Source organism: Ursus maritimus, unplaced genomic scaffold, assembly GCF_017311325.1.
Source record: "Ursus maritimus isolate PB19 unplaced genomic scaffold, ASM1731132v1 scaffold_3, whole genome shotgun sequence".
Classification (NCBI taxonomy): Eukaryota; Metazoa; Chordata; class Mammalia; order Carnivora; family Ursidae; genus Ursus; species Ursus maritimus.
The window spans coordinates 14,884,376-14,899,354 of NW_024425563.1; the positions used below are offsets into that span (position 1 = coordinate 14,884,376).

Below are 14,979 nucleotides of genomic sequence, written 5' to 3' on the forward strand. Positions count from 1 at the left end.
GAGGCAGTGATGTCTCCTGGTCACTTAGCTGTGGGCTTGTGCATTTGTGTGGACACGGATGGCTGCTGGCTCCTGTGTTTGGGAGGGAAAGTCTCTTCGTGCTGAGTCATGGGATGTCGTGTGCCAGTCCAGCCCCGAGTGTAACCAGAGACAGAAGATTATCTTGAAGCTGACGGTGTCCTTTTCCCTGTTGTTATGGGACTGTGTTTTGAATTAAATTATTTCAGAAACAGATGGCTGACTGAGAATTTTTTGCCTTTGTTCTTAGTGAGTTGAAAGTTTAGTTTGGTTGGTTTTGGTTGCTTGAAGTGCTGACAGTCTTGCCTCGCAGGTTGGTAAAAGAGAATTGCATTTTATTTAGGAAAGAAGAGAGCAAAGCAAACCAGCATCTTCCAATAAATACTCTGTACCATGCTTTGAATTAAACCAATATTTCAATATCTTTATCTGCTCAAGTGAGAAAATCATGCAAAGAAATAGAGTCCCTAAATCCCAACACAAAACCGATAGAGTAGCCCCCCCTTATCCATGAGGCATACGTTCCAAGACCCGTTTCCACGGATGCCTGAAATTGTAGCTAGTACTGAACCCTATATATACTGTGTTTTTTCTTCTGCATACATACCTGTGATAAAGTTTAATTTAAAAATTAGCCTCGTAAGAGATTAACAACAATAACTAGCAATGCAATAGAACAATTATAACAATATATTGTAATAAAAGTTATGTGAATCTTCTTTCTCTCAAAGTATCTTATTGTACTGTACTCAGCCTTCTTGTGTTGCTCTGAGATGACGAAATGCCTACGTGACAAGGTGAAGTGAGGTGAATGACGTAGGCTCTGTGATGGTCTCTGTTGAACTTCTGAGCTTACGTCAGAAGGAGGATCATTTGCTTCTGGACTGCAGCTAACAGAAATTGTGGAGTGAAACTACGGATAAGGGGCTTGGGGGACTAGCGTACGGATGTTTTAGCTGTAATGGTATGGATTTTTAAAAAAGGTTTATGGTACCATTATTCAGTGTTGTGTGTAGTTGGTTTCTGAAGTTACTCATTAGTTCTCTCCACGTTTTAGTGAAGTCACTAATTGCTATGTGTCCCCATCTTTAGAGGAGGAAATGGAAGGTGTGGCTAATTACCAGGGATTTCTCCAGGGGACCTGAACAAGTTTGAGATAGAACAGGGCCCATTTCTTTGTGGAATGTTCTGGAGCTTTTGGCCCTCTTGTCTTCCTCTGTGGCTGGGATTGTATTCTACTGGTTCTGAAGAGCTGTGCTTTTTATCAGCTGAAACTGAAGCCCCCTCCACTCCTGACGTAGTGGCCATTTGTCATTTTGGGAGGCTACCCTTTCCCTTTTAGGGAAATCTTTCATCGTGTGAGGGTCAGAGGACTGAAGGGTTGATGAGGCAATGTGGCATGGGTCTTCGGCATGACCAGTGGGATCCTCCCAGATGGACTTTGAGTTTTGAGGATGTTTTGCCGCGAAGCAGAGCAATCGCGGGTCTATTGACAGCTGTGCCAGCGGAGACCCGACTTGGTGTCATCAGCAGACACTCTCGGCAGTGGGCTTCTCTGCTGCCCAGTTGCACTTGGCTCTTGTCTGTGTTCTGAAACTGAGCCGCCTTGTCCATTCTGTGGACCGTCTGGTATCCTTCCATTGAATTCCCCTCCTGCTCATGTGGTCAGAGCTGTTGCCACTGCAAACAACAGAGAACCCTGACTGAGAAAACCTACAGCAGAAGCCGAGGCTCCTATTTCAAGCCTATACATAGAAAGTCAACACTTGAATGCTCATTTTTCAGGTAGTGATTTTCAGGAACTCTCTATCTTACTAGCCCAAGAGGGAACTGAGACCCAGGAATGTGACCTGAGTTACTCAAAGTTGGCAGTTGATTAACTGTGGTAGATCAGGGTAAGGCCCAAGGCCCACAGGCTCTTTTTTTCTGGTAATCCCTACCCCATCCCAGCACCTCTTGTTTGAGTCAGGAATGAAAGCTGCCTCTTAGCCTCGTGGGCCGTGACAACAGGATGCCACAGACTGTGTGGCTTAAACAACAGACATTTATTTTCTCATGGTTCTGGAGGCTGGAAGTTCAAGATCAAGGTGCCAGCAGGGTTGGTTTTGGGGGAGGCCTCTTTCTGCTTACAGATGGTGCCGTCTTGCTGTGTTCTTATGTAGCCTTTTCTCCATGACAGTGTACCGAGAGTGAGCGAGCTCTGGTGTCTCTCCCTCTTCTCAGAAGGATGCCAGTTCTGTTGAATAAGGACCACACCCCTATGACCTCGTTTAACCACATCTACCTCTGCAAAGACCCCATCTCCAAATACAGCCTTATTAGGGATTAGATCTTCAACATAGGAATTTTTTTGGGGGGGGCCACAATTCAGCCCATACCAGATGTGAAATACAGAAATATGGACATTTTTAAAAAAGATTTTATTTATTCATTTGAGAGAGAGAGAGACAGAGAGAGCACAAGCAGAGGGAGAGGCAGAGGGAGAAGCAGACTCCCTGCTGAGCTGGGAGGCTGACGTGGGGCTCAATCACAGGACTCCAAGATCATGACCTGAGCTGAAGGCAGACACTTAGTCATCTGAGCCCCCCAGGAGCCCCTACAAATATGGACATTTTAATGTTGTCTTGACTTAATAAAAGCTGAGCAACGAAAGATGTCAAAGGAAGATGATTTCTTCTTCTTCTCCGTCGTTGTTGTCGTCGTCGTCTTCTTCTTCTCTTAGAGACGGAGAGAGAGTGAGCGGGTTGAGGGTGCAGAGGGAGAGGGAGAGAGAGGATCTTAAGCGCAGAGCCCGACATGGGGCTTGATCTCATGACCCTGAGATCACCCTGAGATCATAACCTGAGCCAAAATCAAGAGGCAGACGCTTAACCTACTGAGCTACCCACGTACCCCCAAAGGAAGATCTCTAAAAGAAGTCTTACATGGCGTTGAGATCTTCAAGTATGGGGACTGCGCAGTCAGGTACTTAACATTCACCCTGAGAGCTCATCAGTGATTGTTCTGTGGGTGAGTCCCGTATCCAACTGTAGCCTAAAATGCTGATTTGGGAACAGCAGCTTTTCCTCACACGGGACATGAAACTACCTTCTGGTTTTGGACTGTAGCTCCAAAACTGTGTTATTCATGTCTGTAGGCAGCCCTGCTCCCCACTCTGTGTCTATTTCACACATTCTCCACTGTCCTGGTACACTCTGCCCTAGGCTACCTCTGACCAAAATTCCCTCCTCTTCTCACCAGCATGTCTGTACAACTGACCAATCTCTGCTGTCCCCCTCTCAGTCTGTCCTCTAATTGAGGATCAAAGGCCACTTCCCTCCTGGATGTCATTTCTTCTTCCTTCTCAGCCACCAGGGTTCCTCACTTATCCACTGCATCTTCCACCTTTTCCTCTTTTCTGGATTGTTCCATTGACATTGCTCTAGTCCAGTACATTCCAAACAAAGGTCCCCGTACTTGCATTAGAATTACCCATGGCATTGGTTCAAAACGTAAATTCCAAAACAACAAGAACAGCAGCAAATACAACACATCCCAATTCCTATGCCCCATGCTTAGTTTTCTGAATGAGAACACGTGTTTAGTTTTTATTTTAATACGCAGAGTTCCCATATACCCTTTAATCAGCTTCCCCTAATATTAAGATCTTGTATAATCACAGTAGAGTGATCAAAGCTAAGACATTAACCTTGGTACAATACTGTTAACTAGACTACAGACTTTATAGGATATCACCAGTTTTCCCACTTCTTCTGTTCTGGAACCCAATCCAGAATTCCATATTGCATCTGGTCATCATCACTCCTTCATCTTCTCTAGTCTGTGACAGTTCCTTACTCTTTCCTTGTCATTATGACCTTGAGATCTTTGAAGTATCAGGTCTTCTGTAGAATATCCTTGGGCTTGTCTGACATTTTCTCTTGATTAGATTGGCATTTTGCATTGTTAGAAGCCTGCATCTTTAATGAGCTCCTGGGTGAGTCTTAACCTATTGTCTGAGAAACAACTTCCCCTAGACCCTTCTGGTTACCATCTTGTCCTGATGGCCCCCTTGAGCCCCTGCCCTACACAGCTAAGTCTCCCAAGAAAGTTCCGGCACATAATCCCCATTTCCTCACCTGTCATTCACTCTTCAACCCACGGCAACCTGGCTCTGCTACCACATGGCCAGGGACCTGTTGTCATCTCAAGAAGGTGTCCCCAGCTTTCCTTTTCTTGATCTCTCTGGGTCATTCAGCACAGGTGACCCCTTCCTGACTCCTAAACAACTTTTCTGTCTGCTTGTCAGCTCACATTCCTGGTTCCCCCTGCTTCTCAGATTTCTCCTTACTTTTGCAGGTTTATCTCCAGGCTCATATATCTGTTTGCAAACTTGATATCTCCATGTGGATTTCTGTTAAAAAAAAAAAAAAAAATCTCAGGCTAGTGCTCTCAGATTTTAACGGGTGCATAAATCACCTGGAATCTTGTTGAAAGCAGTTTCTTTCTTTTTTTTTTTTTTTAAAGATTTTATTTATTTATTTGACAGAGAGAGAGAGAGACAGCCAGCGAGAGAGGGAACACAGCAGGGGAGCGGGAGAGAAAGAAGCAGGCTCCCAGCAGAGGAGCCTGATGTGGGGCTCGATCCCGTAACGCCGGGATCACGCCCTGAGCCGAAGGCAGACGCTCAACCGTTGTGCCACCCAGGCGCCCCTGAAAGCAGTTTCTGACCCAGTAATGTCTTCATGGGCCAAAGAGGCTGCATTTCTGAAACACCCCTGGTGATGCTGATGGTCTACAGGCCACACTGACTGGCAGAGTTCTGGAAAGACCATTTTAATGTAAGCCACCATCATTTCAAGCTTCGACTGCTGTGAGCACATAACCAGTCTCTCCACATCTCCTCTTGCCCCCTGTTCACCTGCTCTGCATGCTGCTGCAGGAGGGAATTTTAAAACCATTCTTCTGGTCATGTCATTCTCATGTTTCTAAATGCCTTTGATGGCTTCCCATTGTGTTTATGAAATCGTTATCCTCAACATCATGGCTTCCAAGCCTTGTGTGTTCTGATGCCCTACCTCCCTCTGACTCCGTCTTGGGGAACTTGATCTTTCCTTCCTTCTTTCCCAGACACACTCGTCTTCTCTGTGTTCTTCAGTGGGCTTCTTTACCAGTTCCTCCTCCATCTGTCCCACCCCACTGGACCTTGTACAGATCCCATATCCTCTGCCCAGATGGCACTGTGCAATGAGCTGGCCTGCAAAGTTTTGTCTTCCATCCAAGATGAGATAAGGAATGTAGACCGGAGCATGAATTGACCCCTTCTGGAGCATGCTTTCTGGTCCAGCTGACGTTTACATTTTTGTATCACGACCTAGTCTCTAAAGAAACCATACATTGAGTTACATGCTGGCTCAAGCACCTTTTCTCATCACAGGCCAGTGATGAAAAGTGCAACCACTTTGAGTAACATCAGTCTGGGAGACGTTCATACTACATGCACGCACACATACACACACATGCGCACACAGACTTTGCACCTTCAGGTGCATGTGGCTTTAAATGAGAAAGACAAAAACTTAAAACTTTTAGAAGACAATATAAGACCATCGTTATGCCTTTTGATGTAGGGAAGGATTTCTTAAACCTCTGTGTTAAGACCAATGCATGTGAAACTCAGACAATAACAGAAATGATTGATGAATTTGACCATATTAAAATTGAGAACTATTGTTCTTCAAGAGGCCACATAAAGAGAATCAGACAACAAGGTGCATAACTGGGAGAAGTTATAACTGACATTGGATTAGTGTCCAGAATATATCAAGAATGCCTTTAAATCAGAAAGAGGAAGACAGAAAACCCAATAGCAAAATGGGCAGTAGAATTGAAAAGACACCAGAAGAGGCAACATGAATGGCTAACTGATATGGAAAAGGTGCTCCGTCTATTATAATCAGGGAAATGCAAATTAAAACCTAAAAACTCTAAGGTTTCACACCAATCAGATTAGTAAAAATGTAAATGTCTAGGAGTCTTTAAGTATTGGTGAGAATTTGTGCAATCAAGAGTGGGAGTGTAAGTTGATTCAACTGCTTTGAAAGATTACTTGGCATCATTGGTAAAGTTCAGATGAACATCTCCTCTGACCCAGCAGTTCTTTTTTTTTTTTTTTTTTTTAAAGATTTCATTTATTTAAGAGAGGATGATCAGGGGGAGAAGCAGAGGGGGGGAGAAAAGGAGAAGCAGACTCCATGCTGAGCAGGGAGCCTCACACGGGGCTGGATCCCAGGACCCTGAAATCATGACCTGAGCTGAAGTCAGATGCTTAACCGACTGAGCCACCCAGGTGCCCCCTAACCCAGCAGTTCTATTCTTGTGTATGCACACACACACACACACACACACACACAGGCACACGTGCACATGCATTCTTAAACACAGGTGCACACAAACGTATACACATACATACATCCGTGTGCACACATGTACTCACATGAATATCTATATTTTATATATACATTTGTGTACCAAAAGATGAGTCAGAAAGTTCATATCAGAAATGTTTGGGGTGCGGGGGTGACTTAGTTAAGTGTCTGACTCTTGATCTCAGCTCGGGTCTTGATCTTAAGAGTCGTAGGTAACTTCAAGCCCCACTTTGAGCTCCACACACTGGGCGCGCAGCCCACTTAAAAAAAAAAAAAAAAGAGGGGCGCCTGGGTGGCTCAGTCGGTTAAGCGTCTGCCTTCAGCTCAGGTCATGATCCTGGTGTCCTGGGATTGAGCCCTGCATCGAGCCCTGCATCTGGCTCCCCTCTCAGTGGGTAGTCTCCTTCTCCTACTCACTCTCCCTCTGCTCCTCCCCCCTGTTTATGCGCTCTCTCTCTCGCTGTCTCTCTCTCAAATAAATAAAAATAAAATCTTAAAAAAAGGAATGTTTGTAATAACAAAATTGATAGTAGTCCAACTGTTCATTAACATCGATAAATAAATTTTAGTATATTCACCATGGAATTCATGTTAAAGTGAGAATAATTACATGCAAAAAATACACTTGGATGAATCTAAAAAAATATGGAGTGAAAAATAAGTTGCAGCAGAATACATGCAATATAATTCCATTTTGATAAAGTTTGAAAACACATCAAGCTGAAGAGTATGTACTCTATAGGATACATACGTGTGGTAAGACTAGAAGGAAAAGCAAGGCTGTGAGAAAGGCATAGTTCAAGAGTGATTCTCTCAGTGGAAGGGAAGGGGAGGAAAGGTCCCCAGGGGATGCCAGAGGAAAGGGCAATCTTTTTTCTTAAACTGGGTGATGGGAACTCAAGTGTTCTTTGTATTATTGTCTATGTACCTTGCAAGTGTGTTTTTATAAATAGTATTTCTTATCTACTTGATAATTTGATAATAAAACCAGTACCAATGGGAGGAGAGAATACTCTAGTAGAAGTTATTAGTATATAGTTGGGTTTGGAAAAAGAAAGGGAACGAAGATACTGTTTTCTAAACCAGGGAGAAAAATGGGAAGGGGGGAGGATGATATTTGTTTCAAAGATGTACTTATTTATCTGAGAGAGAGAGAGCACGTGCAGGGGGAGGGGCAGAGGGAGAGGAAGAGGAAGAGAATCCCAAGCAGACTCCCCCCACCCCAAGCGCAGAGCTGGATGCGGGGCTTGATCCCCCAACCATCCGACGATCATGACCTGAACCAAAATCAAGAGTCGGAGGCCCAACCGACTGAGCCACCCAGGCGGCCCCCAGAGAATGATTTTAATAACGGCACTAAAATCTTCTTCAGGATAACCCGAGAACTGCAAGAAGAATAAAAGTTGCCAAAGATTGACCGAATTGGGTAGTGGTTTAACTATCCGCTTTTCTTTTTAAACTCTTAGAAACCCTAAAGGGCTTTTGTTTTGTAGTAGACTTAATATCCACGCAGAGTTGAGATGACTCATTATGTTTTGAAAATTCCACAACTGAACAAAGAAGCAAAAGTAATGGTTCTATTTGGATTAAAGCTCTTTAGAGGTTTTTGCCACTGGGTTTCCCAGGCTAGCCCTCCGAGGATGTGTTGTTTTCCCAGCACCCAGGCCTGCACCTGTGAGCTGTCCCCGGTGGATGGTGGGGCCTCATGGCTCCAAAGGCAGGCCTCAGCATGGGCTTCAGTAGCACAAAATAATAGTATATGCTTTCCGCTCCTTTGCAATGTAATATAACTTGGCATGTTTTCTAACGTAATTTCTTCACTAGCAATTAAATGGACTGATTTGACTAAACGTGCTGTGGTGTGTGAGAAGCCTTTAGTCATGGAGAATTTATGAACCTGCCTTCCTAAGGCTGCCTAGGGCCCGGGTGCTATTTTAAGCAAGTCAGCTTAAACTCTTTGAGCCTCCTTTGCAATGGGATGGGATCGACTAAGGACTTAAAGGAGGCATTCAGGTCGGGAAGTCCACGAGTCCATGATTGACTACTGTATTGGGGGACGATTTCTAGATAGAACAATATAAATAAAAAGAAGAAAACAAAAAAAAAATTATCTTGCTTGAGTAAGACCACAAGTTCCTAGAGACAGTTAGGCACTCCCTCGTGGATTTCTAAAAAGTTCTTAAAAAGCTTTATAATAAAGATTTTTGAAAGCTTTTGTTTTTTCAGAGAGCCGTTTTAGGTTCGCTGAACAGCGAAATTGAGTGGGAGGAGTAATTTCCTATATGTCCTCTACCCCCACACATGCATAGCCTCCCCCACCATCAACATCCCCCAGCGAGTGGTGTGTTTGTTACAAACCGTGAATCTATGTTGACAAATCATTTGTCACTCAAAGTCCATAGTTTACCTTAGGGTTCATTCTTGCTGTTATATGTTCTGTGGGTTTGCCTTGTGAATTTTTAAGCCCCGTGTTTCAGCACAGCAGTAGGACAGTCCCTGCTCTGTTAGGTGCAGCGTGGCAAGATCCGAGCCCAGGTCGAGGTACAGGTAGGCACCCAGTAAGTCTGTGTTTTGCGGTCTCCATGGGAGAAAGCGCCTTAACACAAGCTGTTCAGTGTGGCTGCAGACGTGGCATCGCCCGAGAGCGACACAGAAACTCAGCGCCCACCCCAGCCCTGCTTGGACAGCGCCTGCATTTTAACAAGACACCCCCGCGCCCTTCGCGTGCACAGAGTCTGAGGAGCGCGGGTGTCACCCCAGCCCCCTGCCTTTTTCTCTGTCGGCACAGAGACAGCCTTTCACTCTGGTGAACTAATGCTTTAGAGCTTGAAAATTGATCTCCAGGGCTTGAAATTAGAGTCTATGAAGGCTTTCCTGCTGGGAGAGACTCACTTGGGCTTTCTAACCTCTTCCTGAATTAACTACAGAAGGAATTCCCGTGGCATCTCAGCTGCTATCTCTTCAGAGCTGGTTTCTCTCTCCTAGGGCTTGGCCAAAAAAGGAGGAAAAAAGAAAACAACAACAAAAAACAACAAACCACATCACAGCTTGGCGTACCTCACATTTCTTAATGGGAAGTGTTTGTTCCTGTTTTTTACTGTCTGGAGAATTTTTCATCTTTTTGACCACTTTGCCTTCCCTGTTCCATATCCTTTGTAAACAGAGTTGATTGAATTCTAACTTGCATCAGATACTTGGGCTCATAAATTAGCCAAAAAATGTTGCTTTTCTTTGCTGTTTTATCTCTTGTAGTCTTCCAGTGCATTTTCAAATATGTTTCTGATTTATTTTAAAAGAGATCATGCTCTCTATTCAGATCTTATATTTCAAAATAAATTAGATCATAGCAGAGTTTTAAAGCACACATAAAATGATTTGTCCTTAGAAAAACTTTAAAATCTATATGTTACATAGATGGACAGAATGTTGATTTGATCACTTTTATTACTATAAATAGATGTATAACTGTTTACCCTTTACTGTGGAAAAGAACAGCTGCAACTTACTTTACCATGGTTGTGAGAAGCATCGTGATTACTTTTTTGCCCATGCTTGGAATGTGATGGGTAAATAGTAAAAGTACACAGACAAGAAATCCTAGAGCTAGGTTGTAAAGAAGACAACAAATGCCTAATAATATTGAAATCTCGAAGAAACACTTTCCTTCTTTTATTGTTTATTTTTAAAAGTCACATTACATAAAACGGAGTGTGACCCTTTTAAGTAAGCAGCTTATATCTGGTGTAAATTTGTGACTTTCAGATGCTAATGGAACAAGTTAGAAATCTTTTGTTGAAATAAATATTTGACTAAATATCCTGTACTAATTTTAGTGTATACACACAAAATCTATTCACAGAATTTTATCTTAATCTTGATTTCCATTTCTGCTAATGAGTCAAAAATGCCTCTGGATGCCATCTTTCAGCTTCTGTGGGATCGTAGTAGGCTATTCTAATTCTGTATTCTGTTTTTTAACCTCACGAATCATGTAGTAGTAGTACTGTTCATTTATACCATCAGTGTTTGTTTAGATTTAGCCATATCTTTATCATTTATTTATCCTGTTCTTTCTTCTCAGATCTTCCTTCTGGGATAATTACCTTTCCTTTTGAAGTATATCCTTGTTTAGAGAGGCTTCTCTACTGAAGGTCTTCTGTTGGTATAACCACTTTTTGTTTATCAGAAAATGTCCCTATTTTAACAAATAGTATTATTGGTTATTCAAATCTAAGATGTCAGATATTTTCTCTTAGCACTTTGAAGATTTTATTTCATTGTCACTTGGCTCCTAGTTCTCTAGGGAAGTAGTTATCTGATGGTGTTATTGCCAGTCCTTTCCTCTGACTCATTTATAGTTTCTCTCTGTCTTTGATGTTCTGTGGTATCGTCATCTGTGTAGATATGAGTATTTATTTATTTAGTTATTTAGTTAGTTAGAGGCGGGGCAGAGGGAGAAGGAGAGAGAGAATCCCAAGCAGGCTCCACACCCACTGTGGAGCCTGATGTGGGGCTCCATCTCACAACCCTGAGATCATAACCTGAGCTGAAATCAAGAGTCGGACACTTAACTGACTGAGCCACCCAGGTGTCCCTAGATATGTTTTTAAAAAATTTCACCTGGCTTGGGATTTCTTCATTTTCCTGAATTGAAGGATTTGTGTCTCTAACTAATTTTGGACAATTTTTAGCACTGTTTCTTTGAATATTGTCTCTCCCAGCTCCCTCTATTATTTCTTTCAAAAACTTGTATCAAATGTATGTTGGACTGTCTCATTCTATCTTTCATACTTTTTTTTTTTTAAGTAGACTCCACACCCAGTGCAGAGCCCAATGTGGGGCTTGAACTCACAATCCTGAGATCAAGGCCTGAGCTGAGATCAAGGGTTGGATGCTTAACTGACTGAGCCACCCAGGCACCCCGTATCTTCCAAACTTCTTAACTTCTTTTTTTAATATTTCTCATCTTTCTGTTTCTCTGTATTCCATTCTGTGTAATTTTCAGATCTATCTTCCAGTTCACTGACTCTCTCTTTAGCTGTGTCTAAATTGCTATTTATTGTTTATTATATATTGCATATTGAGTTTCAATATTTTAACTATTATATATTTTTAAAAGTTTTTAAATTTAGGGACACCTGGATGGCTCAGTCAGTTAAGCATGTGCCTTTGGCTCAGGTCATGATCCTGGGGTCCTGGGATCCAGCCCCTCATTGAGTTCCCTCCTCAGCGGGAAGCTTGCTTCTCCCTCTCCCTCTGCCCCTCCCCCTGCTTATGCTCTCTGGCTCTCTCTGTCAAATAAATAAATAAAATCTTTTAAAAAAATGAAAGTTTTAAAATTTAAGTAATCTCTACACCCAACATGGGACTTGAACTCATGACCCTGAGATCAAGAGTTGCACGCTCCTCCAACTGAGCCAGCTAGGTGACTCTTTATTTTTTCATTTCTAAATATTCTTTTAATCCTTTTTCAAGTCTTTCTGGCCATTTTTATATAGTCTCTTGTTCCTTACTCATGTTTCCAGTCTCCCCTTTATTATTTTAAGTGGATTAAACACACATTAAAAAATGTAGCTCACATTACAATATCTAAAGTCCTTACAGATCTGATACTATTTGTGTGGGCTTCTCTTCACTTTTTTCATAGTACCTCACTTCCTTATGTGTTTTGTAATCTTTAATTTTGCACTCATAATTAGTGGAACTCTAGCTGCAGGACGACTTTGATGCCTGGTTTGTGAGTGTGTTCTTCTGGAGATGATTTATGTTAACCTCTGATAGGCACTGGAGGCCTGGTCCACCTTAAATTATGATTCTAAACGTACAGTTTTTAGGACCACACAAGCAGTATAGATTCCAAAGTTGGGAATGCTTTTTATAAAATATCTGCACAAAGTCCAAGTTGAGACAGACACTTTTTCTTACTGTTCTCTGAGAGGTGGGTATTTTTCTTCCTGATTTACTCTTTCCTTGTGAGTATGGCCCTTCTCAGGTCTACATTTTTTTGGAGATGGTCTTCAGTTGGGTTCTTTACCTGTTCAGACCCAATACTCGTCCCTTAGTTCCCTGTAGCCCAACCATTAGGCTAACTGGTGCAGTGTCCCTCTATCCAAAGACTGCAGTGCTTGATGACCTTCCTAGTCCATCTCCTGCTTTGCTCCTGTGTTCAGCACATGTCCCTTTTTGTCTTGAAGGCTCATCCAGTCATGTAAAATGATGTTTTTGAACAGTTATTAAGCATAATTAAGTGTTATGATGTGGGAAGACTTCAAGATCTCCAGTCTGTCATGTCACCAGGAATAGAACAGAAATAATTTACTTTGAAAAAACAAAAAGAGTGAATTCAAGATGATCTCTGTAGTATTTCACAAACTCATGTTCTGATAGACTGTTTGGATAAGCAAGAGGAGGGTATTATTATGGGTCATGATAGTTGCTCAGTCCCCAGACTGTGCTGCAGTAGACAGTACCCTGTACTCTGGGTCTTCATTAGGGGTTTGGGCCATTACATGTCCTGCCTCTGTATACACTGTATTTGAATTACAGGTGGAGACACCTCAACCACTTCCATGATAATGACAGCTGTCACAAGGATAAAGAATATGAAAGTTTTGAGAGGATGATAGAATGCTTTTGGCATATATCAGAACTTGGTCCTCATCATTCATTCCTTTAGTCATTCATTCATTTAACAGATATTTATTGAGCTCTCACTGTGTGTCATTCACTGGGCTAGGCACCGGGAAAGCACATCAACAAGTCCTTGTCCTTAAGAAAGTCACAGTGTGATGAGCAGAGAGTTCATTTCAGTGAAACATGATAGGGGATATGACAGGTGGAAGCCTCAGGAGAGGCACGAACTCAACGTTAGAGTACTGAGGACAGAGGTGGTATCTGTGTGGCATCTGTAGGACCAGTAGGAGTGATCCAAGTGGAGAGCCAGGGAAGGGCATCCCAGGCAGAGGGAGAAGAATGTGCAGAGTCGCTAAGCCAGAGGGGGTTTGAATTTGGGAACTGCAGGTAGCTCCTTTGGCCAGAGCATAGTCAGGAGGGCGTGAGAGTAGAGCAGGGAATAATGAGAGCTGAGCCTGGAGGTAGTCTGGGGCCTCAGTGTGGGTAGCCCTAAACTAGGATCTTTTGAACTTTTACCTGTGTAGTGAGTGATGCTGTCAGACTTGTCATGTTCATTTCTCTTGAGAGCCGGCTCTTGTGGAAGGGAAGGAATGTGGGCTTGGGAATCAAGGCAGGCTTATATTGAGATTCCAGCTCTACCTGTCTGGGTGATCATGTAATTGATGTAGTTACTTTCTCTGAACTCTCTTTCTTGTGTGATAAATGAGACAGAATGGACTAGACAACCTCCTAGGACCTCCTCCATTTCTGGTGTTCTGTGGTGTCATTTGAAAGTGAGAGAAAAAATGTCAATGTGTGCTTACACACAAGCTTCAGTAAAGGTGGAAGCTCATGGTTATGAATATTTGCAGATATTACCCTAACTGTAATTCTGGCAATTTCTGGCTCCCAATTAGCTGTTTAACTTCTAAATGTGTGTTGTGCATATTCACAGTGAGTGGATATTTGTTGAACGAGTCCGTTTTTATATCTGAAACAAAGTGTTGGCAGTACGACTTTGATTGCCTTGCAACTAACCCAGCTTTTACTTCCCTTGTAGATGAGCTCTTTCTGGAACAGCAAAACCTCTCTTTATCCTCTGTGGAGCTCATGATGAAGAAAAGCACCGTGCACAGCACTGCACATGTGGCCTTAACAGAAACTGCCCCAGGGTCCCAGCAAAGCAGTTCTCTCTACGTCATATCATCTCCATCCGCCACTATTTTTGATACAATCTTTTTTAACCAAGGAACACTGACCCAAAGTATAGCAGATCACAGCATCTTGGTGGCAAATTATGTGTCAATGATGAGCAATGCGGTGGTCAGAGATGACGATGAAATGGATAACTTTTTGCCAGAAGTTCCCTGGACCACTTCGCGTGTGGTTTCTCCGGTTCGGTATCTCCCGGTCAGCCCGCCAGTGCTGACTCCATCTTCACCCATTATTTCTTTACAAGACGAACAGATGACATCAGCCTGGCAACACACAATGCAACAACCAACAGCGTATACTGAATCCTCCAGTCATTTCAGTGCTTTTCGGTCAGCTTTTCCCACATCCGAGGGCATACTTCCAACTCCTAGTAGGAACTTGGTGCTTTATCCTACTGACACTTACGGGCACTCAGCAAGCAGGACTTTGCTGGAGATCATGGCGTCCAGCATGGAGGAGGCAGAAACCCTTCTTTCTAGCTCTCTGTCTGCAGAGCCTGGGCTCTTAGGCAGTGGCGTGACTCAGCAGCCTTTTCCCTCCTGGGCGGAGGTCCCACCCCCTCCAGAGGATGTTCTGGCCACGGGCACGGACAGATACCCTGACGCGACCATGGCTCTGAGTCACAGTCTAGAAGGAACCATCCTTCCAAGGACAGACCCTGCTGCCGCTCTGGCACAGACAGCTGTCGCCTGTAGCAGCAGCAGCAGCAGCAGCAGCAGCAGCAGCA

At 43.2% G+C, this 14,979-nt stretch overlaps 1 protein-coding gene across 1 annotated transcript in view; it reads left to right on the top strand.

The window, feature by feature from the left end:
• Window positions 1-14,979, top strand: part of KIAA1549 (KIAA1549 ortholog) — a 115,990-nt gene that overhangs the window by 21,880 nt on the left and 79,131 nt on the right. The window contains exon 3 of the mRNA XM_040644537.1: window positions 13,993-14,955. Coding sequence (XP_040500471.1) covers window positions 13,993-14,955 — 963 coding nt within the window. The remainder of the gene's footprint in view (window positions 1-13,992; window positions 14,956-14,979) is intronic.